We start from the raw sequence: 27,380 nt of genomic DNA on the forward strand, positions 1-27,380 counted from the left end.
TCGGTCTAACCCAGGCATCTCAGTATAATCCCAAGCAAAACAATCTTTATATTCTTTTAACAAATCTGTTATTCGCTGCTTACACTTAGAATCTAACTTAGCACTAATAAAAGTAGGCCTCGACCTATCACCATCACCGATATCTACTTCTACTAAATCATCTGCCGATGTGAACCCTTGGCCTAATTTTCCATCATCGGCAAACCTATCCATTAAAACTCCTCTTCAGAACCGACTGCTTGGATCGGTGGAATCTCATAATCAGCAACTCTAAGGAACTCTTTTTCCCAAGCTTCTCCTGATATGCATTTGGTTCGCTCATAAGTATCTGATTCTGCCGATGCGATGATATAAGAAGAATCACCAGGGACGACCTCAATCTTATCCCCAATCCACTGTACGAGGCATTGATGCATTGTAGAAGGAACACAACAATTAGCATGAATCCAATCCCTCCCTAGAAGCAGATTATATGCACCCTTGCCGTTGATAACAAAGAACGTCGTTGGCAAGGTTTTGCTGCCGATGGTCAATTCAACGCACACTGCCCCTTTAGCCGGTGACACATTGCCTTCAAAATCTTTCAACATCATATCGGTTTTGGTCAAGTCTTGCTCTCCCCTACCAAGTTTCCGATACATCACGTAAGGCATAATATTAATCGCAGCCCCTCCATCAATAAGTACCTTAGACACAGGCTGCCCATCAACTCTGCCCTTCACAAATAAAGCTTTAAGATGCTGTCTCTCGTCATCGGTAGGTTTCTCAAAAATAGCCATCATTGGATCTAGTGTTAGCTGAGCCACTTGATCAGAGAGAACAACTTCTTCCTCATTATCAGATATTGCCAGAAACTCCATCGGCAACATGAATACCATATTAACATCTGCCGATGGACCCTTATTTTTGTGTTTTACCTGCCACTGCTGATGACCAGGCCTTTCATTGGAGGAATTTTCCTCCTGGTATAAATCCTCCTGACGCTCACAGTTGCATCCTCCTTCTCTGCGTCTTTGTCAGACCCTCTGGGCACCATCGAGGAAACTTGGTCTTCCAAACCGGCTGATAACAAGTCCTAGTTGGTTCTACGCGACGTATATTAGGGTCCCTGTAGAATATTTCCTCATCGGGAACTCTTGCGTTTGCCATCTCCTCAAGCTCCTCTTGATTCCTTGGAAAATATCCAGCGCTGTTTACCAAGCCTCTCATGTACACTAAGTCTGCCCCCCAGCCGATCATGCACTGATGCTCTGCCTCTGATCGGCTCGTTGATAGACAAACCCTGATTTACACGTTGAAACCTCCTTTCTGAACGATTGACTCCGTAATAACCATTACACTCAGGGCAATTTTCAACAGTTGGCAATTTAATACCTTCTTCCCAGCAATGGATGAAGAACGGACATCTCCAATGATCTTTATGTCGATTCCACTCTTCCTGACGTCTCATTTCTTGCTGTTGCCGATATCGGTCATTACGTTGATGCCAACCCTCCTGCTGCCTTCGATGAGTAATCACAATGCCAGGTCGAGGAGGTTTTTTGGAACTACTGCTTTCTCCTAGCAAACCCTTACTTTTTGCATCATCGGTAGTTATCCGATGTTGGGGGTCTACTGACGCGTTTTTCTCAGCAGCCTCTGACGTCAATACCTTGGTCTTTCCTTTGGCATCCAACATATTTGCTGGAAAAGGGTGTTGATCAATTTTCATCGGCTTCTGGGTCTTGGAAATACCAAACTTAATTCTCCCAGATTCAATAGCCGATTGTAACTGTTGCCTGAATACCTTGCACTCATTTGTACTGTGTGAAGTTGCATTGTGCCATTTGCAGTACAAAATCTTCTTCAACTCTTCTGCCGATGGGATCACGTGATTAGGTGACAGCTTAATTTGGCCCTCTTGAAGCAGAAGATCAAATATTTTATCGGCCTTGGTGATATCAAAGGTAAACTTTTCTGGCTCTTTTTGACCAAAGGGACATGATATCGGCTTTTTATTCTTAACCCACTCAGCTAAGCCGATAACTGGTTCTTCATCAGAGTCAGAATCTCCTACTTCTTCAACAAATGATACCTTTTTACTCCAGTTCTTTTTAGGTTCAAAAACCCTAGTATCTTGATCAGAGATCCTTTGCACAAGATGACTGAGGCTTTCAAATTCCTGAGAAGCATATCTGTCCTTAAGATGTGGCAATAACCCTTGGAAAGCCAAATCGGCAAGCTGCCGATCATCCAGCACCAGGCTGTAGCACTTATTTTTTACATCTCGTAGCCTTTGTACAAAGCTCTCTACCGATTCATCATTACGCTATCTCAATTTTACTAAATCGGTAAGCTTCTTTTCATGGATTCCAGCAAAGAAATACTTATGGAATTGTTTTTCTAGATCAACCCAAGTAATAATAGAATTTGGTGGCAATGAAATGAACCATGTAAATGCTGATCCAGACAAAGATGACGAAAATAAACGAACTCTTAATTCATCTCTGTTAGCTGCCTCTCCACATTGAATAATGAAGCGATTGACATGTTCCATTGTTGATGTATCATCTTGCCCAGAGAATTTAGTGAAATCTGGTACCTTGTACCGATTTGGGAGAGGAATTAAATCGTATGCAGGAGGGTATGGAGTCCGATAAGAATAAGTATTGACCTTGGGTTTTATCCCAAACTGATCCTTCATAATCTCTGCTATCTTATCGGCCCAAAAAGCATCAGCCTCCTGCTGACGAACTGGTTGAATTTCTACAGGAGGTGCCTGCTGACATCCCTCCACATATCTTTGTGGCCCACGATCTCCAGCAATCGGCATATTTGCCGTTACTTGTGGTCCATTGACCTGTTGGAAAGGATTCATCGGCTGGGCTGCCGATGCTTGATTCTGGAGACCAGCTTGTATATGACCTTGTTGAATCCCTGCAACCTGCTGATTTCGCTGAACTGTATGTTGAACAGGTAACTGTCCTGACCAATCATTATTAGAACTCATCGGTACAAAACCTACCGATGGCTGGTAATTTGCTGATATTGTTGGATAATTATAACTGGTTTGAGGCATGAACTGAACCCCAGTTTGACTCAAAGCAGGGGCTTTCTGCTGCATCGGCAGTACGCTCGCCGATGGACTTGAATTGAATGTTTGAATCATAGGCATCTGGAAACCTCCTGGAGTTGGTTGTACAGAAGTAGTCGCGGCATATTGAGGCACTTGAGCCATCGGCGAAACGGCCGATGATATAGGCGCTCTTCCTGCTGCATCAAATACTTGAGGTAATCTAGGATTGAAAGCAGATGACTCTGGAGGCATGCCATATCCCCACCAATTAGTAGGAATCTGGTTATTCTGAGACACAGGGCCTGACATAGCTGATGCCGATAGATCTGTATTAAGCTGAATTCGCCCTCCTGGTAGTACCTGATCTGACTGTATCGGTGTAGATTGAATATTAGGTGAACCTGCCAATACTGGAGGGGAAGTAGCTTCTGTACCCACAACGGCCGAAGGAGCCAATGGAGTTTTGACAGATGCCGGCTCTGGTTGATGATAGGCAGGCCCAACGTAATGTGGTGCCGCTTGTCCTTCTTTGAGAGTTCGAACCACAGCATTATGAACAGTATTGGACAGCACATTGGAATGATTAATCAAAGCATGATTTACTGCAGAATTAACCATCTCTTGAAGTTTACCAGGATTGGAGTCAAAGGTAACCTGCCGAGGCAACGGCAAATCTTGCTTCTGGATGACTTGTCCACTCTTGTTCAAGCTAAACGATCTCAGACAAAGCTGCTTGTATTCTTCTACAGCCTTTTCCATAGCCTGCCTCTGTTCTTCCTTGAGATCTTCTTCTGATACTACGATAATGTTCCCTGGATCGATCTCGGAGTTGAACATATTGGTTGAAGTGTCCCACCGAGCGTGCCAAAAGATGTGTTGATGCAAAAGTGATCTGCAAACACAAAGGGCTAATACCCGAATCGATATCCAAAGCGTGCCAGTCGATTTGACCTGCTAATCGACAAGGATGAAGACACGAACACTTTGGTCCTGACAACAGCGATACGCCCGGAAGTCACGGCCAAGAGGTGCTCACACGGAACTCGAGAATCGCCGAAGGTCGCACTGAAGCGATGCAGCTCGCCGAATCAATGAGAACTCGTAAAAAGGAAAAATATGCAAATTGACGAAGTCGCCGAAAAAGTAGGTAGATGCAAATAGGAGTAAAAAGTTGGTTTTGATATTGATTGATATTGTCTATTACATTGCCCCTTACTCCATATTTATACCCTGATCTAAAGAGACACAACCAAACACAACTAGGACACCAATCCCATATCTAAGGAAACACGTGACTCTTACACGAATCATAACCTAACAAATATAGAAAAGGAAATCAACTCCTATCTATTTCCCTATCCGCCTCAATTACGATGGAAATCTCACTGTCCTCCTTCCCATCGGCATATTCCCTGCTTCATCGGCAGTAGTCGTCAAGTCTTCCTTCATCGGCATACTCCCTGTCTCATCGGCAGTAGTCTTCAAGCCTCCTTTCATCGGCATCGACAACAACTCCTCCAACCTCATCGGCAACGCCCGAGTCCAAATCAACCTTTCCATCGATCATCACCAACTATCGGCAACCATTTTTACAAACTGGCTTTCATTGGCTATCAAAGTATTCAATAACTTTCCCCTTGCCGATTGGTCCACTCCGATTATTTTGACACGTGCAAAAAACGGTGTCAACAGTCACATAGGTCCATGAACTTGGAAAATGCATTTCTGGGTCACTAAACTTGTTAAGTGGTGGCCCATACCAGCCACGTGCACATTTTTTGCTGACGTGGCATGCTAGTATGACATATAATTTTCATTTAACCCCTCATATATATTTTTCTCATAAAAATAGACCCCAGCGCCCACCCTGCTCACGAACACACCGAGCCGAGGGGTTAAATGAATAACATTTCTTGGACCTATGTGACACACGCCTACAAATTCGAGGGCCGTTGGTGTATTTAACTCTTTTCTAATTCTAAATTTCAGTTACATGAATCCAATTTTTCCCTCTTATCTAAACCATTGTCAATGTATAACATTTGTAGGTCAAGAAGTGGATCAAATCAGCCCGAATCACTTTCTATTACTTCACGCGAAGATCGACCTGCTCAAGTTAAAAGGAAGTGGACACCCATCAAGAAGAAGCTAGGCCTTCCAAAGAAAAAAGTCGTAGACATTCCGAAGGTGCAACTTGATAGCCCATCAATAGGTACAAGAAGCAAGGCAGTACTTCCTAGCAGCCTTGCCATGAGCCCGCGAAGCAAAAGGAGGCTCAGTCTTTGATTTGTGATATGCCTATTGAATTTGCTAGTTGTATGTGAGACCAATGCATGTTTGAATTCGCACTCTTGTGTAACCTTATTTATGTGAGACCTTATTTATGTGTGACTGAAACTATGGTGGATTTATGTGAGACCTTATTTATGTGAGACTTGGTTAATTGCAATGTATGTGTGAAAATTTTTAGAGCACATAATGGCCCCGTTCGCTGGTCTGAAACTTGGCAGAAACTGGCTGAAAAATACTGTTCTGACTGAAATGTTGTGAGAGAAAAATATTGTTCCGACTGAAAAAAGAAGTCGAACAAGCCAAATTTTAGACCAGCCGAACGAGGCCAATATACTGTTATGTATCCTATTTGCTTAATGTTACTTTAAATATGTACTATTAGGTGTATTACATACTTCAAATATTCCCTACTGTTATGTGAGAATTTATTTGCTTAATATTACTCCAAATATACAACAATCAAACAAAACTCTACAATTTTTTTTACGCTAGGGGCAAAACAATCTTTTTATTCTTGATTTAACACCGTTAAGCGACAAAAACGAACAGAAAGCCATAGAAGAAATGAAAGTTTATTTAAGAACCATACAAGGAAGTAAAAAAAAGGCATGCAAAAAAGAACAATTTTTTATAGGGTGGTACGGGTAAAAAGCTCAAAGAAAAATCATTGGACTCACTTAACCTTGTTTCGTGAGGACATGACAGACTATGGAATAAATCATTCTACTTTGACCTTGTTTCATAAGGTCAGACAAAAACGAAGCGTAACTTGAACAATACAAGTTGATAATCATACAAAGCCTCTTCACGGCCAGACAGATTCGAATGTAACAAAGATAGTCAGGGGGGAAAACACATGTTTCATATACAAACTAAGCACTAAGCCAATTGAAGTCTAATGTCAGTAAAATTCAAGCTTTTTTTATAACGAATTCAAGCTTCAATGTGCAAATAAAACTTCAAACTTCAACGCGGCATTAAAAATCTGCCAGTTGCACTTGCAGTGTCAGACATCATATGATGGGCTGCGTATGGGCCATTGCCGCATCCGTATGCTCTCCGTAAACAATCTTGGGCTCTAATCCGAACGGGCCGTGGATCAGGCCAACCGGGAACGGAGCACAGCGCACACGTCTGCTTCAGTGCTTCGGCCAGCGCCCATCGCCCATCCGCGGCCATCGTCTTCCAGCACAAGTCGAGGCCACCGCTCCGCATCTTCTTCCAGAGCAAGTCGAGCGCGGCGGCCACAAACACCCCTCCCGCACGCACCCCTCCGTTCCTCGCGATCAGCCGAGCGATGTCGTCGTCGGCGCCCGCACCGGCCGCGATGGCCGTGGACGACGCGGAGGATGACCAGCTCGCCTCCATGTCCACGGAGGAGATCATCAGGGCGTCCCGTCTCCTCGATAACGAGATCCGCGTCCACAAGGTGCGGAAACCCTAGCCTAGATCCGCTGTGTGTCGGCAAGAGTGTAGGGTGTATTCTGACTGATTTGGGATGTTTCGTTGGTGGGGGTGTCCATAGGACGAACTGCAGCGGTCGAACCTGGAGCTGGAGTCTATCAAGGAGAAGACCAAGGAGAACCAGGAGAAGATCAAGCTCAACAAGCAGCTGCCGTACCTCGTCGGCAACATCGTCGAGGTTTGTTTCTCGCCTCAATTGGTCGACGCTGTTGATGGTTCATCTTTCTAGTGACCGGGTAGGTTTGTTTGGGCTATCTATCGATCTGGTTCAGTTCTGTTGTTGGGATTTTCATGATTTTACTTTAGTTTGTACACACTAGTCAGACGCAGCAGGTTTCATGATTTTATTTTAGTTTGTACACGCTAGTTAGACGCAGCAGGTTTAGTTCCAGGATGCATCTAGCTTGGTTAGGCCTCAGTAGCCCATCTGCTACTGCAATCTAGGAAGAAGTTCATAGTTACAACAGTACTGGGAAGAAGTTCATAGCTACAACAGTACTGGGAAGAAGTTCATAGTTACAACAGTACTGGGAAGAAGTTCATAGTTACAACAGTACTGATTTGGTTAGTTTATTTCGATGGCGTACATATTTTGATGGCTTCTGGTGTGGAATTAAAATGAACTCCTGTGTATCTTTGAGTCCCTAATAATGTTCTAAGGTTTTCAGAATTCCAAGTTTTTAAGATGTAATAAAGCTGCATACACAAGTTGGGCACAATTGGCTCTGAATTCTTATATATTTCTCAACTGTTTCAGATTTTGGAAATGAACCCTGAGGATGAGGCTGAAGAAGATGGTGCTAACATTGATCTGGACTCACAAAGGAAAGGGAAATGTGTTGTTCTGAAAACATCTACCAGACAAGTATGTAAACTTGCCTGAAATTTCTGTAGCCACCTAGACCTTAACATATTACAAACTTTATCCATCAGTGGTCAAACGAGTGCTGGAATTGGGAGCCAATTTGAATGCAATTTATTTGCCTGCTGATAAACATCTACTCCCTCTTTAAAAGAACAACAATTCAAGCTATCCTGATTCCTGATTGTTAGATTTGGATTACATTTTTGTTCCGTATCCCACATATTGTAATTCAACAATGCATATGTTTAGTTCCACATCACATTTGTATTTGGTTGATTTTGTGCATTATGAAGAACTCAGAGATTCATTTTTTAATTCTTGGGTTAAATGCAGACCATATTCCTTCCTGTAATTGGATTAGTTGACCCTGATAAGCTTAAGCCTGGCGATTTAGTTGGAGTTAACAAAGACAGCTACTTGATACTAGACACATTGCCTTCGGAGTACGACTCACGGGTTAAGGCAATGGAAGTAGATGAGAAGCCTACAGAGGATTACAATGACATTGGAGGACTCGAGAAACAGGTAATTTGCTTTCTACAACTGATGGACTGTTAGAGCGACACTATGGCTGAGTCTGTACATTCCAAGCAGTAATACGATGTTCTGTTGTTACACAGATTCAAGAGCTTGTGGAAGCAATAGTGTTGCCAATGACACACAAGGACCGATTTCAGAAACTGGGTATTCGTCCCCCCAAAGGTGTTCTTTTGTATGGACCGCCTGGGACCGGGAAGACACTCATGGCTCGTGCATGTGCTGCACAGACTAATGCCACATTTCTGAAACTGGCTGGCCCACAACTTGTCCAGGTAGGTAACTAAATCTGTGAAATCAATATCTGGTACATCCAAATTTTTTTTTGAAATGTACTAAAGTATCATACAAATGCTAGGGCTCCTTAACCTAACCATTTTAGCATTTCACTTTTTTTTTGCATGATTTGTGGGTACAGTTAGCCTGATAAACAACTTCTTGCAGTTTACAGAATTCATGCAGTGTGATTCTACACTGCAAACTCCTATTTTTTGGTGATGTATTCCTTTAGACATTATTTGGTATCTGCATGCTGGGTGGAAATCGATGTTATAGGATGATTATCAGCATCAGATTAGGATATGATTATATTAAGTACCGATTTAATTGTTCATGTATTTGTCCAATATAATGGTTGATGATTTACATGAAATATTGCTGGGTCCATTATCAGTTCATGTTCATTCTTGCTTAGTTTTCTTTAGTTTATTTGAATTAAATATTCTTTTAACATCTGTGTGAATTGTTTCAGATGTTCATCGGTGATGGAGCTAAGCTCGTTCGAGATGCTTTTCAGCTTGCTAAGGAGAAAGCCCCCTGCATCATCTTTATTGATGAAATCGATGCCATTGGAACAAAGCGTTTTGACAGGTACAACTCCTATTTAGTTAGTAATTCAGTCTAATGTCTATTTTAACACCTTTTCACCTATAACGACAATGTTTATTTACATGTTCTGGTTTAATTATATCAGTTTGTGAACACGTTTGATCATCATTTCAATTTTTAGTTCTGTTTAGTCTATTTCAGTGTGGACTAGATTGCCTTGACCACTATCCTTTTAATATTTAAGGTAGATATAGTGAGTGCTTTGCATAAGGTTTGTTTAGAAAAAAAAGGCTTGATTAGATTAGTGACTGAATCTTGTTAATATCTGGTGTAGTCAAATTTTCCTTGCACTATCAACAATGGCTGTTGGTAGTTGTGTTTTCTACATCCGATTTCCCCATCTTTTGCCAACTTGCTATGATAATCACTGTGTGCTTTTGGAAATGCGTGTAACTATGTATTATTTATCTGCAGTTAATTAATTTGTATTTTTTTTGTTTCATAATAAAACAGTGAAGTTAGTGGCGATAGAGAAGTGCAAAGGACTATGTTGGAATTGCTGAACCAGCTTGATGGATTTAGCAGCGATGAGAGGATAAAGGTCAGCATTCAACCTTCAATTTATTAGTTATTACTGTCTTGATGCTTCGGCTCAGGTTCTGTTCAATTGGAGATTGAGAATGCGCAAAAAATACCTCTATTGATCATGATATGAGAGATGAACCGATATTTTTCAATGTTTTATTTAATATCTGGTGTACTGAATGTTGGATTGTTGCTTGACTTGTAGGTGATAGCAGCAACAAATCGTGCTGATATTCTTGATCCTGCTCTGATGAGATCTGGTCGTCTGGACCGGAAGATTGAGTTCCCTCATCCATCAGAGGAAGCAAGAGCCAGAATCTTGCAGGTATGGCTCTGGCCACTGAAATTTGTTGTAGCACAGTACTGACCTCCTATCCCATACTGTTTTCCTCCAAAGACTCCATATGGTTTTTGTTCTTGCATAGCCAAAATAACGTTATTCTATGTTATGTTTTTGTAGATTCACTCGAGGAAAATGAATGTGAATCCAGACGTCAACTTCGAAGAGTTGGCACGTTCAACTGATGACTTCAATGGTGCTCAGCTAAAGGCTGTTTGCGTAGAAGCTGGCATGCTTGCTCTACGCCGAGATGCTACAGAGGTTACACACGAGGATTTCAACGAGGGGATCATCCAAGTGCAGGCAAAGAAGAAGTCCAGCTTGAATTACTACGCATAAGGGGGAACACCCAGTCCTTCGTGATCGTTCAGTTGTTTGTGACACTGCCATTGTCTGGGTAGGCTGACTTATGATTTGTATTAAGCAAGCACTGTCCTGATTTGCTTTTGTATCTTACTCCGTATGAGACTGAAGAATATCATTTATCTATTATTAACCAAGTCGCATCCAGCTCCTATGATTTGTCCTCTGCCTGCCGTTTTGGTTTCTTTCTCTTCCTGGAGAGTACTCGGCCTTCCATGACTGCATATTTACTCTGGCACAGGCTGTTTATTCTGGATCTGCATCTCCGTTGTTGCATACTCCCGCCTCTCCCTGAACAGTAGATACGTCAGTGTATGATGTACTAGTTGCTGATATTAGATGTGTCATTAGCGTCCTGGGAATCATATTTGCAGTGTAAGCCTGAGAGACGATCGTCATGCGAAACGAAGTCCCCACAATTCTATTCGCTCCAGTGAATTGAATTGTTGGTAGGGAATTTTATGCAAGAAAAAAAGATTCAAAATTGCTTGTTGCAGAATCAAAACCGGTTGCTGGAACTGTTGTTTCCCTCGGTACAAGAAAAAAAATTGCAGCACCGCAGCTGCTCTTATAGAACCCACAATTCTATTCGCTCCAGTGAATTGAATTGTTGGTAGGGAATTTTATGCAAGAAAAAATTTCAGAATTGCTTGTTGCAGAATCAAAACCGGTTGATGGAACTGTTGTTTCCCTCGGTACAAGAAAAAAAATTGCAGCACCGCAGCTGCTCTTATAGAACCCGGAAAACGAAGTTGTGACGCAGCTAGAGCTAGGGCAGGGCCGCACCGGCACCGGCACCGCACAGGGGAGATCACGGAGCGCAGGATGGTAGGGTGAAGCCGTGACACATGTAGGCGAGCACGAGGTACACTATTACGGAGAGGATGAATATCTCTGCAGCGCTGCAAAGACTAGTGGAATTACAGGGACGTCAGGTGATTATATTACACAAAATCAAAATGGCACTGGCAGGAAAAGCTTATTAGTACTGTTACGTAACGTACGTGAGCTTGACGTTCCTCCACCACATGGTGTTCCTGAAGCGGCGAGCTTGGCGCTTGAAGCGCATGGTGTCCCCCTGCATGGTTGCCGTCTTGTCCACCAGCAGCTCCAGACGGTCACCCCTCTCCAGCACCCTGTCGATGTTGTCTATCATCACGCTCCGGACCTGCAAATTAATTCATGTTTCATTCAATTTAAGCCGCCAAAGATGAAACAATTTGTATTCGCAAGACAGACGTTGTTAGTGAGCCAAAATTAAAGCTGAGTTTTGTCTCGCTTTTCTTTCTTATGACGATGATGATTACATCATGACGAAGAAGAAAAACCGTATATACCTGGTCGATCTCACCCCTCATGCGATTTATCCTGTCCGCGCTGGCGTCGTTGGAGTAGTAGTCCATCTGCTGCGCCAGAACCCGGGAGAACTCGTCGTTCATGGCGTACGCGAGCGCGGTGAGCGCCGTGCGCCCGTACGCCTTGACGAACCTCCCGTTGATGTCCTCCAGGAACGCGAAGGGAACACGCCCTGAAAAAATGCAGGTTGCGACGACTAAAAATGGCGTCGATTATATGAGAACAGTTTGCACGATACTACACCCATCGACCGAGCTGAAATCTTGCCGATTGGATCGGATCGGATGGACTAAATTTCAAATGCTGGGCAATTTGAACAATGGATGGATTTGGATGCACATAAATGCAGCACTTACGCCCGGCGGCGTCGTCGGCCATGCAGAGCGCGGTGAGGCCGTCGGTGCGCTTGACGTGGAACACGTGGAGGTCCTGCGTGTAGGAGATGTTGCAGTCGTCGCCACCGGCGCCGCCGGCGGGGAGGCGCTCGAGGACCTGCCGCGCCACGGCGCCCGCGTTGCCGCCCGCCGCCGCCGCGCCGTAGTGCTCCGCCAGCACCACCACGCCGCGCGCCACCACGGCGTACTCGATCTTGCCCATTGCCGCCGAATCGAAGAACGCCGGTCGTCGTTAGTTCGGCCGGCCGTCGACCCGCCCGATCACATGCACAGCACCCTCTTCTTTTGTCTCCTCGATCTCCTCTCCCCCTCTCGCGCGCGCGGCGAAAGGGATCGAGGGGAGCGAACGGGTAGGAGGGGAGCCTCCAGAGCCTGCCTCGCTTGTTTGACCGGGGAGCACTCGCTACGGCGGCGACGGTGCGGATCACAGATTCACAGCCACCCTGTGGCTCCGCTTATTTTTGGGCCGGCTTGTGACGATCACGGCCCAGATTGTCACCGTAACTGTCTAAAACTTTTCTTTTTTAAAAAAAAATCCAATTTATCCCTCTCAAATCAACTGTCGTCGGTTTTCGCTCTTTGAGCTATAAAACTTGGTTTTTTATTTCCTCGACTTTTGAAACAGTGTATTTTTACACTTGAAAGGCTTTAGGTTTTTTATCACATTATTTTTTCACATAAAATATTTGGATAAATTTTTGAAAATTATTTTTATGAATTTTGGATTTTTTTAAAAAATATTCCCAATCCAATTTACCTCCTGCACTTTCAACATAGTCTGATTTACCGCCCTCCTGACGTGGCGCCATGTTAGCAAAATCACCCAAGGTGCAAAACAAACGGTGCTAAAGGTTGATGGAGAGGGGAAAAAACTGGTTTTATAGTTCAGGTGGCAAAATCGGACAACCGCAATAACTTTTTTTTGAGACAACAACCGCAATAATTGATGCAGGTAAATTGGATGTTTTACTTTTTTCTTTTGTGAACCTATATAATTTGTAGGATGGCCCGGCAATAGGACAGCTTGTCAGATAGATGAAGGAACATTGTGGTGTTGGACTAAGAGCATCTCCAATAGAATCCCTACTATATTTTTTAGGTTGAGAGAAAAAAATCTTAGTCCAACAAGGTTCCAACTTAAGATCCTACTTCATGGAGGCACCCAAATCTCCTCCCTTAGCGCCCATCTCCTAGGGGTACGTAGGGAGCTCCCTATTCTACATTTTAATTTCGAACCCAACTCCATCAGCACATGCTTTTGTTTTTGTATGACTCTCTCTTGTGTCGCTGCCCTACTCTATTCCATCGCCACCACCTACAAGGCTACAGCCCTCCATCTCCATGTCCATCTAAAGGGGGGAAGAAGTGGTGTCGCCGGGTCAGGGTCCAAGGGATGCTAGAACCATCATCCTCTGGCACGGCTCGCCATTTCGTACTTGCGGGAGCAGCTGGGCTACCCCCGTTTATCGCCTCCCCAACACACAACGTGACTCCTCTCCCTTGATGCTGATGCGACGGGGCTGATCTCTAGACCGCTACCTTCCTCCGTGCGGGGGCATGTCTATTGGAATGGGTTTGAGAGCCTTCATTTGAGGGCTCCCGTAAGAGTAGATGCAAAAAAAGATATGACCTTTAAAAGTAGGGGAAGCCGTAAAATCAAAAGTAGCGACACTCTTAATAAATTAATTGTTACTACTATGATATCATAATATCGATATATTTTACTATAAGATTAATGAAACTTACAACAGTTTGACTTGGCTAAGATCTTTCTTTTCTATACGAAGGGAGTATCTTTTCAATCCAGATGCTATTACCACAGGATGCGAGAATGGCATTAGACTGCCGCACAACAAGTGGCATATTGTGGGAACGAAAGTGATTTAGTGGATCATCGCGGAATCTTCTGTGTAGGATAAACCAACGACATGTTTAATCAATGGACTTGCTAGCGCCCGGACGTCCGATCCAGACGCTAGCGTCCGGACGGTGCTCGTACAGGGACCGAGCGAGCGCCTAGCGCGTCAGGCTCGTGAGAGAGCACACCAGCAGTGGGCCCACCCCGGACGTCGCCCACGCCGCGAGCCGTTTCCCATACGCATCCCATGTACAACACCCGATCTACTTGTAAAACATCTAGATGCAACAGTTGCAACATGCAAAATAAGATAGATGAAACACTTGAAACAAAGCGTATGAAACACTTGCAAAAATACCTAAAAACATTTGAAAATAATTGCAAACATATGCAACATCCAGATGAAACATTTGCAAACATACGTGTGAAACACCTAAAAGCACTTGAAACATATGCATGCAACATGCATGTATATGCAACATCCAGATTTACTTTTGCAACATCCAGATAAAACACTGGCAACATATATCTGGAACAGATGAAACATTTAGAACATACACTTGAAACATATGTGTATAGCCATTACAACACGTGCAACATCGATATACAACACTTGCAACATACCTCTAAAACATCTGAAACACTTAAAACATATTCTTGCAACATGCGGTTTTCACCCATCTTCCATACAATGCAACACAAAGTGGGGGAACGGACAATTCCGGCAAGCCGATGGCCGAGGATGGTGGCGCGCCTACGCCTGGCCTGGGCCGTCTAGCGATGGCACCTCTCCTGGCTGCCTAGCCACACGCGGTTGCCGATGTCTACACGCCTGTGTGGCTACTGCTGGCGGGCATGGGTAGGCACTAGGCAGGGCCGCGAGAGAGGAAGAGGTAGTGATGGAAGGAGGTCGGCGGCGAAGGAGAAAGGCGAGCATGACGCTGCCAACCACAAACGCCCGGCCCTAGTGCCGCGTCGGGAAGACTACTGTTGAGCCATCTATATGGGCTGGATCCAATTAAAATAGTGCCCGCTAAATCAATAGCTTTTCATTTGGATTTATATGCAAAAGTTAAATTAATAAAACCTAAGAAAAATCCCATCCCGAACAGAAAACTGAAAGATGGAGAAAGGGAGGGTACAAGGAAGCAACCAGGCGTGCAAACAAATTGGTAGGCATCGTGAACACGCCACAATCTTGTCACCTCGGATTAGGATTTAGGGATCAGGATTGGGAGTAATCTAGTTAGAGCTGTCTTGAGGCTATGTTGATACAACTTTTCTTAGAAACTGTATAAACAGAGAAAAATCATGGTTAAGATACGTTCTACTACCTCTGTCTGGTAAAGAATGCAATTTTAGATGCAATTTTGATTTTCGTGTCTAAAGTTTAACTATAACACCCTAAAATTTGCTCCTTTTAAAATAGATAAAAAATAATTTAATTTTGCCTTTTTGTGCTCATAAAAACATAGAAAATAATAATTTTCATTAAATTAAAATTTATCATAAGATAGCAACATGTTGGTTCATTCATGCTAATGCATATTGCCTTTTTGTGCTCATAAAAACAAAGGAAATAATAATTTTTCATTAAATTAAAATTTATCATAAGGTAGCAACATGTTGGTTCATTCATGCTGATGCATATTTATTTTTGTGATGCTTGGGTTTGATCAAAATTTTAAAAGGATTTAAATTTGAATTGAATTTAGTTTAAAAATGTGTTTAAGAAATTAAAAAGAAATTTCTTTTTCTTCCCCTCTCCTTTCTCAGCTTCTGGCCCAGCCGGCCTGCACCCTCACCGTGTGTGAAAGGTCCTAATATGGCTAGAGGGGGGTGAATAGCCTATTTAAAAATTTACAAATTAAATAGAGCAATTTGATTAGTATGACAAATAGCGTAATGCAAATTTGCTCTAGCTCTACAAGGGTTGCAAGCCACCTATCCGACACTTCTAGTTGCAATGTTAAATAAGGCACACAAACTTACTAGTCTAAAGAGCTCAACTAGATGAATGTAAATAACAAAGCAAGCTCTCAATTCTAATTACACTAAAGAGCTTGTATCAACTAGTTTGCAAGAATGTAAACAAGCAAGTATGGTGATTATACCGTCATGTAGGGGATGAACCAATCACAAGATGAAGATCAAGCCAATCATCGGGAGAATGCAAATGACAAGAGACAACCGATTTTTCTCCCGAGGTTCACGTGTTTGCCAACACGCTAGTCCCCATTGTGTCGACCAACACTTGGTGGTTCGGCGGCTAAGAGGTGTTTCATAAACCTCGTCCACATGATAGGACACCGCAAGAACCGACCCACAAGTGAGGTAACTCAATGACACGAGCAATTTACTAAAGTTACCTTTCGGCACTCCGTCGGGGAAGGTACAACTCCCCTCACAATCACCGAAGGCGGCCACGAACAATCACCGACTCGTGCCGATCCTCCACCGCTGCTCCAACCATCTAGGTGGTGGCAACCACCAAGAGAAACAAGCGAAATCTGCAGCGCAACACGAATACCAAGTGCCACTAGATGCAATCACTCAAGCAATACACTTGGATTCTCTCCCAATCTCACAATGATGATGAATCAATGATGGAGATAAGTGTGAGGACTTTGGCTAAGCTCATAAGGTTGCTATGTCAATGAAAATGTGCAAGAAATTGTCCCTTGAGCCGGCCATGGGGCTATAAATAGAGCCCCCATCAAATAGAGCCGTTATATCCCTTCACTGGGCAAAACGCGCTCTGACCGGACGCTCCGGTCATACTGACCGGACGCTGGCCCTCAGCGTCCGGTCGCCCGATGGACGCCACGCGTCATCAGCTTCAAACGCTGTTCGTCAGATTTCAACGGCTGCGAAGCTGACCGGACGCTCCGGTAAAACTGACCGGACGCTGAAGCCCCAGCCTCCGGTCGTTTCCAGTAAGCTTCCCGAGGCATATTTTTTTGACCGGACGCGTCCGGTCCACCTTGATCGGACACAGACCAGCGTCCGGTGCAATACCTTAGCCACTGTGCCGTCTGACAGCTCGACCGAACGCAACCTTTCAGCGTCCGGTCGCTGAGTGACCCAGCGTCTGGTTAGTAGACCGACGCCAGCATCATTTCGACCAACTCTATTTCAACTCTAACTTCTTCACCCTCGCTCAAATGTGCCAACCACCAAGAATTTTGCATCCGGCGCAATAGAAAATAGGCATTTCATTTTCCCAAAAGCGCCGAATCCCAAACCCATCTCAACCCTGCAAACACTACCTCCTTTGTAGATGTGCAACACCACCAAGTGTATCACCTTGTGCACAAGTGTTAGCATATTTTCACAAACATTTTCAAGGGTGTTAGCACTCCACTAGATCCTAAATGCATATGCAATGAGTTAGAGCATCTAGTGGCACTTTGATAACCGCATTCCGATACGAGTTTCACTCCTCTTAATAGTACGGCTATCTATCCTAAATGTGATCACACTCACTAAGTGTCTTGATCACTAAAACAATATGGCTCCTACATTTTATACCTTTGCCTTGAGCCTTTTGTTTTTCTCTTTCTTCTTTTCCAAGTTTAAGCATTTGACCATCACCATTGTCATGGTCTTCGCCATTACTTCATCACTTGGAGTAGTGCTATCTATCTCATAATCATCTTGATACACTAGATTAGCACTTAGGGTTTCATCAATTAACCAAAACCAAACTAGAGCTTTCAGTGTGGCCCGCTTCTCTCTTTTCCCTCTCCCGCGGCCCATTCCAGCAGGCGGCCCAGCACTGCGTTGCCCGCGCCTCCACTCGTGGGCCGGCCTGGCAAGCCAGCCGAAGGCTCGCGCCGCGCAGGCCACGTCCCCACCCCTCTCTCCCGCGCCTTCCGTCGCCGACAGGTGGGCCCGCTCTGTCAGCGCCATTATCTCCTTCCTCTTCCTATTTGGAACTGGGTTAGGAATCTTAGATCAATTTGGATTATGATTTCTAACTTCTAACTGTTTATATAAAATAGGATAGACATAGAGAGATGAGCAAAGACAATTTCTACATTCACAGAGTTAGTTAAAGGGAGACGGACTAAAAAAATGAGTGGAAAGAAATTTTGTCTCTTTAATATTAGGTATAGATATCATGTAAACCTCATGTGGCTTGTATTTTTGGCGTCTTTTTACAGTTGTGGGTGTTTTTGTCGTTGGGACTCGGATGTGCCGGGAAAAAAATACAGACGGAATAGGGAGCTGATGTGAATTGAAACATGGGTTGAACGTGGACTCGGAAAGGAAAACAGAAGGGACAGACAGAAAAAAAAAGTATGGCAGAAATTGGGGAGCGGACTAGAATATGGATTGAACGTACACTAAAATAGGAATATATGAAGGAAGATGCAGAAAAAAAAAGTACGACAGAAATTTTATCTTTTTATTATTAGGTATAGAAACGGAGGGAGAGAGAAAATGTTCCAGAAAAAAAACGCAGTTTATCCTCTATTTCAGCTTGATTTGATCATTGTAGAATTCTTATTATATGCTGTGCAAGACACGTCCTTAAACTAGTGATTAAACACCCATCATAAGGGTTTTTCTGGGGGGGGAAAACACCCATCATAAGGTTTGCCCCTCGCTGCCACGCCACTTGGTGGGCCGTCCACATCCACATCACGAACCCTTCTCCAACTGCTCTCCTCTCATCCCGGCGTCCCCTCAACGAAGTCTCTGGTGCCTCGGCCACCGCAGCAGCCTGCCCCGGCCCCCGGGCGTGGTGTGGCGGGGCTTTCTCCTCTTCCGCGCGGTGGCCGCGTCATCCCGGCTTTCCCGCGCGGTGGCGGCGGCCGTCTCCTCTCTTGCGATCCTCCTGCCGCGCACAGCCTGAGTACGCAACTCTCCTCTCTCCCTCCCTCTCTCCCGCGTGATTTGGTGGTTCGATCGGTGCGAGCTGCTACCTAGTGTTTTTTTTTTTCAAAAATTAGAATGCGCGATTAGATTGTACCTTGGGATTGACCTGCGATTGGATCTCTGGGCTGGACAGAACCGGACCTGTGCCCTGAGGGAGGGAATCACTTTGCTTCGGATGGGATCGCACGGGAATTCGGCTCGGATTGGCTTATACGCAGGCCGCACTGCCGCTGATCCCAATCTCTCGTCACAATTTAGTAGTAGCAGATTTCGTTGCTGCATGTCGAGCTAATTCAGTTTATGCATCAATCCACGGTTCTGGTTGGGTCCTGTGTTCTTATTCAGACTTCAGAGGCAAATTCATCATATCCAAAAAAAAGATTAGAGGTTCTTCATAGCTACTCAGATTCATCTCCAAAAAGGATTAGAAGTTCCTTCATAGCACTCAGACGGGGAAAAAGTCCATGCTAGGGCCGAGGAGCGCATACATGCTCGGAAGTGTAGGCCAGTTTTCAGCCATTTTGCAAGTCACAAGTAATTGGCAAATGTTGATAGAAGTGGAACTGACAGAAACTCAGAAACCTGGTCGCGTTTTCCTTCATCTTAGTGCAGTTGCTCTTTTTGCCTTTCGCTGGACATTGGTGTGCCCTGAGTGTAAAATCTGATGCAGCTGGTTCTTGAGTATTTACTAGGAAATATCAGTTAAAAAAGATAGGGTCCCAGGGGCACTGAGGGGTTTTGTCTAAATCACTCTCCATGATTCTATGCTACATATGACAATCATATACAGAGTAGTTGTGACTGAGTCACTGTAATTTGCTCCTAGTTGATAACCCCCCCCCCCCCCCCCCCCCAACACACACACACACCTTTTTTTTACTTCTTTCCACTCTCCACATTAATTTATTGGGGACTTTGTTTACTATTTCTGCATCTCTACATTGACATTTTAATCCAAGGTTATTCTCCCTGTTGGTGGATCATTTATCACCCTGTTTTTTTAGTTGCTTCCCTGAAACTTATTGCTCATATGTTCTTTGCCCTTCCCAGGAATCGTAGCTGAAGTTTGTTTGAGGATAAGCAACAACTTTGTGAGCCATTCGCACTAGGAGAAACTGTAGCTGAAGTAACAAACAGAAGGGAACAATGGCACTATCACGAAGTATGAGAACATGTTTGCACAGTGGAAGGCTTGCCCTTCTTGCCATATTGGTCTCTAGTGGAATTGTCTTGCAAATCTTGGTAAGCATCTGACTTTAATACCTCTATGCCGGTTCATTATCTTTTCCACTGTCACCTAAACCTATATAATGTTTGCTCCTTCAGGCTTGTGCTCTCTATAACAACTGGTGGCCAATGCTAACAGGTTAGAAAATTTTGTGTAACGCTGGCAAACTAAGCTTATATCCTGATAATTGTTTGTAGGACATTGTAAGTAACCCTTGACATTTTGTGCAGTTCTGATGTATCTTATCCTACCAATGCCCCTCATATTTTTCCTGGGTTCTGATACTTCCTCGATCATGTCTAAGGAGGGAGACAGGTAAGTGATCCTCTCTAGTCCATGCTGCTGCTTTTTTCCCCCTTAATCACCCTTGCCACCTGCTTTTTAGCACTATTTGTTGCCCCAAAGATATGCATTGCCTTGTTGGCATTCATTTTAGTAGACATTCTAAAACAAAGGTCCTGAACTCCTGATCCATCATGGTTGGATTGTTTTCCTAAACAACTTTTCTGGGGCACAAAATGAATAGAATTCATTGCCATGAAACAGTTTTCATGTTACGTGGAACCTGAGCATTGACTTGCACATTGCTACTTTCTTGTCAGTTGTTGTTCCTGCCTGCTAATTTCGGATTACATGCCCTAGGTTCTCTTTCATATCTTTCTAACTATGTTTTCATACATTGCAAAGTTAATTGGTGAACCTTTACTGCCACTGCAGTTGGGTAAACTTCACAAAGTTCTTGACGGGCGCATCAATAGTGGGGAGCATTGCCATTCCGTCCATCCTGAAGCATGCTGGCATCATTGGATGGGGAGCCCTGACGATGGAGCTATCATCCTTTGTGGTCTTTGGCGTGGCAATCTTGTGGTTCCTCCAGATGAATAGTGAAGACGAGTACAGCGGTGTGTTCTGATCCAAACCTGCTCGTTCTCTTTCTAGCGTGATACCTTTGCAAGGTAGTTTGTGAACTCGGCTGTACAGCAACCTCGGACCTGATTTAGTGATACCACATACCAATACATGTTTGGTCTGCAATTTTTGTTCGTCTTTGTGATGCTTTGCCTGACATTCAGAATTTTGTTTACGTGGTGCCCCATTTCTATGTCAGTCCAAATAGATGCCAAATCGCCGTTGCCTCTCCGGCACGCAAATGGTCGGTGCCGGTGCTCGCACGGTTCCCTGAGCATTGGCCGTGCCCGTACGGGACGGCGCCGGGTGCGTGACATGCACGGTCTGTTTCTCTGCACTAGCAATGGACCAGTTCACACAATTGCGCAAGTACCAATCTGATCGTGCAAAGTGCACACCACACCAAACGTTCTCGAGGACAGATCCTGATATGTTTCACAAGAGCATCTCCAACAAATTACTTATCTAGTTTCTAATACTAAAAAATGCAATTATACTCCAACAAACTACTCATCACCAATGCCTAAAAGTTTTTTAAGTAATTATTAAAAATCCACTCCCTCCAGGCTACACTGCTACTGATAAGAGATCACCTATATATAGAATTTTAGGAGGTAAGGGATATGTAATCTATTGGAGATGCTCTCAGGCTTTCCCAATACATGTCACAAAAAGGCACAAAAATTGTGTCGTGCTAAATTTGCAAGGATTCCTTCAGTTCACAGCCATCAAAGCATCAGCCCTTCTTGGTCATGACTCGTGACCAGCCAGAAAAAGAAAAACTGAACGGCTGTGCTCATCTTGACGTTGTATCAGGTGTGTTCTAGTTCTATTCCTAATACAATTCTTACAATGGAAAAGAAATGCAAAAAAAAAAAAAAACAATAAAAGAATGGAAGCTGTCTGTCAAAACCAGATTCCGTGCAGCGCTACATCATCCCAGTTCCAGTGTATGCATTGCCCGCATGGAGCTGCACCCCTGCACCGTAAGCTTGGGCGCCGGCGTGCATATATGGGTTGGCGAAAGGATTGGAAGAAGCTTGTTGCTGCTGCTGTGCCATCATCATCATCATCTGCTGCTGCTTCTGTTGTTGCTGTTGCTGCTGGAGCATGAAGGCATGTTGCTGCTGCTCCATGGCAGCCATCTGAACGCTGCGGGCTGCGGCTATGGGATTGGAGGCATAGAACGGGTTGTACATCGGCTGCTGCATCACTGGACCTGATGCTGGATTGGTCTCCCAAGGGTTGTAGCTTGCATTCTGCTGTGCTCTTAGGTGTGCCTCATTGTATAGACTGTCAAGTGTAAGCAGGTCCAATCCACCGGCCTGTAGCAAGTTGAGTTAGTATGATTGCAGAAAGACCAAATTAAGTATAAAATATATGAATTATATCAACTTATATACCAATTTGCTTGATGTAACAGCATTCCCATTTGAACTGGGTGCAGTGACTAGGGCCAGCTCCCAGCTAGTGGCGACACTTTCAGTACTGGTAGGAGCAGGTGCTTTGGGCGCATTATCTGCCACAAAAAAAAAAGTCCATGAATACATTTCAAGACGTTTCTTCAAAACTTTGAATAAGAAGCCAAGTGTAGGATATATAATTATATACCCTGTGGAACAATGGCCAAGGCCGCTGCATTCTTTTGATCTATTTCAGATGTGTCAGGGGTTGATTCATTGATTCCCTGCCAACAAAAAACGAAAGTATTAGGACGCAGCACCGGGAACATGATAAGGATCGGCGCCTTGTTAGTGCAGTATCATTGAAAATTACCAGTAAATCTGTTGGTTCAGCTGCAGGTGGGACTTGTTGAACTGGCTCAGGTTCTTGAACTGGAGGTGGGGGAGGAGGCAACGTTGATGGTTCTTCAACTTCTGATTTTTTGTTGTACTCTATGGCCAGAACAGCCTAAAAACATAGAAATGGAAATAAAGAGGCCATAAAAATCCTGCCTTAAAATAACTTCAATAGAGTTAACAGAAGAAGTTTTTATGGAAGCAACAGAAAACTAAGATTCCAGGAAGACATTGCACTGAAACAAAATATCACAAAACTTATAGTGCTTACAAACCTGATTTCTCTGAACTGTTGAAGCAAGCGGAGCATTGCTCACATATTCCTCCATAGTTGCCAAGAATGATGCAGGCGGCTGTATGTATTGGTACCAATAGGTTATCAGTAAACTACTCAAACAGAAAATGAAAATACAGTACACACTGATGATCATAGGATTGCAAGCCAAACCTGTTCGATTTTTAGGAATCTCTCACCCCGCCCAATATGTATACTTTTACACACTTCATAAAATTCTGAAAGTTGTTCTGCCTGTACAAAAGTAAATAAGAATTTTTAGCCATTAAATGTGTCATTTCTGATGTTCTAATGAAAAGGTTAATGAATTAACCAACAGAAGAAAATAAATCATGATTTACCTGCTCAATTGCTCTTTTATACATGTCAAGTGCCCTTATTGCGTCATCTCTCCGCATCTCAAAGAACTACAGTTTGCAGAATATGTAAGTTACCTCAAGAAAATAAACACAAATGAACATTTTTCCTGATTTTGAACAGCAAGCTGGTATTACACACCTTGTCAACAAGATTGGGTATCCCGTCATTGATGGCTGTTTGGATCCGAACACTCTCTAGAGCAACCTGCCATTAATAACACATAAAACAAGGAATGCTAAGGTCACTAGTGCTACTAACAAATGATCTGAAATCCTCACCATTGAAAGTGCATGCTGAATTGTGATGTTATAAGATGATGCCCCTTGTGGCTGAAAAAAAGAAAAGAATAGATCAGCAAGGTACCTGTTAAATGTCAAGGACAACTCTGAAACACAACTGATGTATTTGATTAAATCACCTGGCAACCAAGTAGTCGAAAAAGAAGCTGCTGTAAAGCTGGCAACTGATCGAGCAATCCACTTGTATCAAGATCCTGAATTTTCTATGGAAACAAGAGTTTTCATAAATAAAATTACAAGAAGCCCCTTGCAATTCTATGCTGTAATCGTTTTATTCAGTACTGCACTAGGGCAGCACTCAAGAATGCAACATAAAAAAGCTTAGGCAATCTAAAGCCTTGATCTACTGATAGAAAAAAAATGATAAATCAAGCATATATAATACAACCTAAACCATGACTAAGTTTGGATAGCAAATGTTATAAACTAAAGCAAATTGAATTAGATTGCCTACCAATTGATCCTTTTCAACATCATAGTTCAGTACACGGAAAGATTCAAGTTTCTCCTCCAAATATAAAGCATAATTGCGCACCCAAGCAGAGTAATCCCAGGCTGCATAACAACAAATAATCACAATAAGTCCTTACTAGTTTGAATACTAGTTGCAGCATCTGGCTGAAGTTAGCAAAGTACCTTCTGCACTGGAATCGTCCTTAAAGTAGGACAGATAGAGCATATGGGAGCTAGATCTTCCATAACTGATAAGCTCTTCACGGAAGGCAGTATCAACTTCCCGAAGAGCACGGTGTATTACAATTAATGTCTTCAGAGCAACCTGTCAGATAAAATGCAAATGCAAACGTTTAGTACCAATACCATGTCGCTCCTACTTTTGTGCATTACCCTGAAAAATCTTAGCATCAGGAAAGCCAAGTTATAAAAAAAAAACATTCCCATGGTAATCAAAGGCTAACAGTTTTTTCCTCAAATGAAGGTTAAGCAGTGTGGATGGAGAAAAAAGAAACCCTCATATTTTTCAAGAACTACTACTACAAAATAAATCCATAGTTAAAAGGAACAATTTCGTGATCTGGGACAGATCTCGACAGGAAAGAAACCAAGGCGTAATGGAGAACTAGCTTGCACAACGGCAATGCATGGCAGTTAAAAGGCACAAAATGAGATATTCTTTAAACAAAAGGAAGTTAAATATTGCAGTCCAAATGGAAATAACAATGAAGAACTATGTTCCATTAGATTATCTTGTTACTTGTATAGGTAAATTACATCTACTGGATTTGAAGTGGGGCCTAACAATCAACAGGATTATTCAGGAAAAGTAGACCTACCGCCCAGTTGCGTGTCTTTGAAAGACGTCTACCAAGGGCGCGGATGCAGTAGGCTACATCCGCCCGAGGCCTTCCAGGTGAAAGATGGTAAAAGATTTCTGCAGACCAGGAATGTGTGAGCAGAGGCATGGTGAGAATTCACTAAGACAGAAGACTACGAATGACCATCTCACCTCTTATGTATTTCTCCTTTGTTGGATTCTCGACATGGTTTGTGGCCTTCACAATAGCAATGTCCAACTCCTGTCACAAGGACAGAGTAGCAAGGAAAGAACAGTTCAACACATGACTAAATGCAACAACGAGAGGTCCTGGAAACGAGCTTTGAAGTTTGGGGTGGCGATCATCACCTTATAATCACTGTTTACTTTTGCTATGCTAACTGTTGTGGTGTCCTTGAGAGAACCCATGTATTTCCTGATGCCCGTGCCACCTCCCGCCATTCTCCCTGACCTGCTAGGCTGCTGGCAGCTGGGCTGATTCAGATGCAAAACAAGAACCACGAGTGAATACATACGAATCCACCTCACCAAAAAAGAAACGCCACAATCCAAAACGAATCAGTGCCAATCTTAATATATTATTATATACGAGGTAAGACCTCTGTTTGGTGGCGTCATCACTCATCACAATCTTGCATTTTTCATTTCGAAGTTATAAAAAAAAAGATGATCAATGAACGGAAATTGCTTGCGTTGCTTTAGAAAAGCAGAAAACAAAAATGATTACATCTAACACCGAGAGGAAAAGGAAAAGCAGAAATTTCAACGAGTCCGAATTAGGGAAAGCGCCAATTCGGCTGGCAAAACCAAAGCTAACCTCACCAAAAACCAGAGCTTTCCGAGACGATCGATCTAGACAAGAGAAGATAGGACGTCCGATGCCACTCCTTGAATATCACGGCGAAGCAGCGTTGGAAAATGGAAATCTGGCGAGAAGGAACGGGCTGCGATTGACCTCTGATCTGAATAAAGTTTTTTGAACACGAGAGAGAGAGAGAAAAGGAGACACCGAAATATCGGCACCAACGTACACTTATGAAACGGTCTCCAACAAAAAAATCCTAAAAACACGGCAGGGAACACCGTTCGAATCCTAATCAGTTGGTGGATTACCAACCGAGGAAACAAACGGCGTTGGAGCTGTGTAACTTGCTTCAGGTGAGCACTGGTGGTTTTTTGGATGAACAGACTTTGACCAAACGCGTAAACCCGCAAAAATACCAGTAGCACGCAAAGAATGCGACTTGTCAGATACGGGGGAAAACTGAATGGTCACATCTGCCAGCCCCAACCTCCAGCAACGAAGCGCAAGTTGGCCGGTGGGAAACGGAGGGAAGAATATGCCCAACTTGGGCCTAGAACGAGAATGGGCCAGATTATTCGGTTGCCACCATCGCCGGAGAGAAAAGAAAAGCCATGAAGAACAGAAGAGAACACCAGAGGAATCGGGAAAGATAGCAACGCGCACGACCAACTGAAAGCGAAAGAAGAGGAAAAATCGAATCTTTCAGCGGGCAATCGCTGTGAAATCCCTCCTTCCCCTTCTGAAAGGATCGGATGAAATGAAACCGAGCCGCCATGGAGAAGCCGCCAAGAGGAGATGAACGAACGAGCGAGCGAGCGAACGAACCTGGCAAAGAGAAAGGCCCCGACTTGACTTGACCCAAGGAGATCGCCGGCGTAACGTAACTGCAGTGCAGGGGAATCCGGTAGCCGGAAGCAGGGCAGACGTCCACCGGCAGGATGCAGTGGCGGCGTTCTCTTCTCTCTCCCTAGTCCCTACTGTCGTGGAGGGAGTCTGGACGGGACGGAAGGGGGGACGAATGAAAGGAAGGAGGAGGCTGGCGGCGTGTGAAACGGAACGGGGACGGGGCTGCCGGAGGGAAGGCGACGCAGGCAGCTGGAGCTGGACTGGAGACGGGGTCTTTTTTCTCTGCCTCTGGCCTCTGCCGCGTGGTGCGTGACATTAGCACAGGTGTTCCCGTCCCCCGCCTCTGTGACCAACGGACTCTCCTTCATTTTGGCTTTTTTTATTAGCCCGGCGGCGTAGGAGGCTTCTTGTGCCATGTTCCTGATTTATTATGAAAAAAATACATACATACAACAATCAAAAAGACGTTTCAGGTGGCTAGTTTGGTCGGTTACCCTAGCTTTATTATGGCTGATTAATAAAGTTGACGCGATTCCACGCTCTTTTATTTGCAGCTGCAAGCATAGGGCATATTGCCATACTGGCACGCTCCCTTTTTCTGTAGACCATTTTATATTAGGGCATTTATTTGCAAGTATACATATTATATTGTTTATTATTGATCATTAGTAGTAGTTTCCGTGATTATGCAAATATAAGTTTATTTTTTTTAAGGTTAATTTG

At 43.8% G+C, this 27,380-nt stretch overlaps 4 protein-coding genes across 7 annotated transcripts; 2 read left to right on the forward strand and 2 right to left on the reverse strand.

Moving 5' to 3' along the window:
* Window positions 1-6,525: 6,525 nt before the first annotated feature.
* Window positions 6,526-10,481, forward strand: LOC136464733 (26S proteasome regulatory subunit 6A homolog). Its single transcript, XM_066463685.1, has 9 exons — window positions 6,526-6,776; window positions 6,873-6,989; window positions 7,569-7,676; window positions 8,010-8,201; window positions 8,297-8,488; window positions 8,965-9,083; window positions 9,555-9,642; window positions 9,832-9,951; window positions 10,087-10,481. Exons 1-9 carry the CDS (start codon window positions 6,645-6,647, stop codon window positions 10,303-10,305), a joined length of 1,287 nt encoding a protein of 428 aa, XP_066319782.1. The 5' UTR covers window positions 6,526-6,644; the 3' UTR covers window positions 10,306-10,481.
* Window positions 10,482-10,827: 346 nt separating this feature from the next.
* On the reverse strand, window positions 10,828-12,501 carry LOC136464734 (vesicle-associated membrane protein 711-like). Of its 2 annotated transcripts, none has more exons than XM_066463687.1 (4): window positions 12,042-12,501; window positions 11,667-11,857; window positions 11,334-11,497; window positions 10,828-11,231 (listed from the first exon to the last, which is right to left on the reverse strand). In XM_066463687.1, the coding sequence occupies exons 1-4, from the start codon at window positions 12,280-12,282 to the stop codon at window positions 11,141-11,143; spliced, it is 687 nt and encodes a 228-aa protein (XP_066319784.1). In that variant the 5' UTR covers window positions 12,283-12,501; the 3' UTR covers window positions 10,828-11,140. The 2 variants fall into 2 exon arrangements, with proteins under 2 accessions (XP_066319784.1, XP_066319783.1); XM_066463686.1 differs by having other exon boundaries at window positions 10,828-11,240; window positions 12,042-12,491.
* Window positions 12,502-18,558: 6,057 nt separating this feature from the next.
* On the forward strand, window positions 18,559-21,085 carry LOC136467923 (vacuolar protein sorting-associated protein 55 homolog). Its single transcript, XM_066466736.1, has 5 exons — window positions 18,559-18,799; window positions 19,873-20,064; window positions 20,149-20,188; window positions 20,281-20,365; window positions 20,768-21,085. Exons 2-5 carry the CDS (start codon window positions 19,969-19,971, stop codon window positions 20,961-20,963), a joined length of 417 nt encoding a protein of 138 aa, XP_066322833.1. The 5' UTR covers window positions 18,559-18,799; window positions 19,873-19,968; the 3' UTR covers window positions 20,964-21,085.
* Window positions 21,086-21,201: 116 nt separating this feature from the next.
* Window positions 21,202-27,005, reverse strand: LOC136467921 (putative clathrin assembly protein At5g35200). 3 transcript variants are annotated; one of them, XM_066466735.1, is made up of 17 exons: window positions 26,038-26,600; window positions 25,824-25,932; window positions 25,355-25,480; window positions 25,178-25,247; window positions 25,005-25,102; window positions 24,349-24,490; window positions 24,167-24,267; window positions 23,832-23,915; window positions 23,692-23,742; window positions 23,552-23,617; window positions 23,395-23,460; window positions 23,207-23,287; window positions 23,034-23,111; window positions 22,736-22,870; window positions 22,571-22,646; window positions 22,363-22,478; window positions 21,202-22,284 (listed from the first exon to the last, which is right to left on the reverse strand). In XM_066466735.1, the coding sequence occupies exons 3-17, from the start codon at window positions 25,445-25,447 to the stop codon at window positions 21,889-21,891; spliced, it is 1,653 nt and encodes a 550-aa protein (XP_066322832.1). In that variant the 5' UTR covers window positions 25,448-25,480; window positions 25,824-25,932; window positions 26,038-26,600; the 3' UTR covers window positions 21,202-21,888. The 3 variants fall into 3 exon arrangements, with proteins under 3 accessions (XP_066322832.1, XP_066322830.1, XP_066322831.1); XM_066466733.1 differs by lacking the exons at window positions 25,824-25,932; window positions 26,038-26,600 and adding an exon at window positions 26,637-27,005; XM_066466734.1 differs by having other exon boundaries at window positions 25,824-26,600.
* Window positions 27,006-27,380: the final 375 nt, after the last annotated feature.

The sequence above is a fragment of the Miscanthus floridulus genome, chromosome 7 (genome assembly GCF_019320115.1).
Source record: "Miscanthus floridulus cultivar M001 chromosome 7, ASM1932011v1, whole genome shotgun sequence".
NCBI classification, from domain to species: Eukaryota; Viridiplantae; Streptophyta; class Magnoliopsida; order Poales; family Poaceae; genus Miscanthus; species Miscanthus floridulus.

Coding starts and splice junctions, on each gene's coding strand:
- LOC136467921 (XM_066466733.1), bottom strand. CDS start 25,447: ATGGCGGGAGGTGGCACGGGCATCAGGAAATACATGGGTTCTCTCAAG. Junction 23,916..24,166: donor ATGTTGAAAAGGATCAATTG/GTAGGCAATCTA, acceptor TTGTTTCCATAG/AAAATTCAGGATCTTGATAC. Junction 23,618..23,691: donor TTCAGCATGCACTTTCAATG/GTGAGGATTTCA, acceptor TATTAATGGCAG/GTTGCTCTAGAGAGTGTTCG.
- LOC136464733 (XM_066463685.1), top strand. CDS start 6,645: ATGTCGTCGTCGGCGCCCGCACCGGCCGCGATGGCCGTGGACGACGCG. Junction 7,677..8,009: donor TGAAAACATCTACCAGACAA/GTATGTAAACTT, acceptor GGTTAAATGCAG/ACCATATTCCTTCCTGTAAT. Junction 9,952..10,086: donor CAAGAGCCAGAATCTTGCAG/GTATGGCTCTGG, acceptor ATGTTTTTGTAG/ATTCACTCGAGGAAAATGAA.
- LOC136467923 (XM_066466736.1), top strand. CDS start 19,969: ATGGCACTATCACGAAGTATGAGAACATGTTTGCACAGTGGAAGGCTT. Junction 20,065..20,148: donor GAATTGTCTTGCAAATCTTG/GTAAGCATCTGA, acceptor TTGCTCCTTCAG/GCTTGTGCTCTCTATAACAA. Junction 20,366..20,767: donor ATGTCTAAGGAGGGAGACAG/GTAAGTGATCCT, acceptor CTGCCACTGCAG/TTGGGTAAACTTCACAAAGT.
- LOC136464734 (XM_066463686.1), bottom strand. CDS start 12,282: ATGGGCAAGATCGAGTACGCCGTGGTGGCGCGCGGCGTGGTGGTGCTG. Junction 11,858..12,041: donor GGCCGACGACGCCGCCGGGC/GTAAGTGCTGCA, acceptor GCATTTTTTCAG/GGCGTGTTCCCTTCGCGTTC. Junction 11,498..11,666: donor TGAGGGGTGAGATCGACCAG/GTATATACGGTT, acceptor ATTAATTTGCAG/GTCCGGAGCGTGATGATAGA.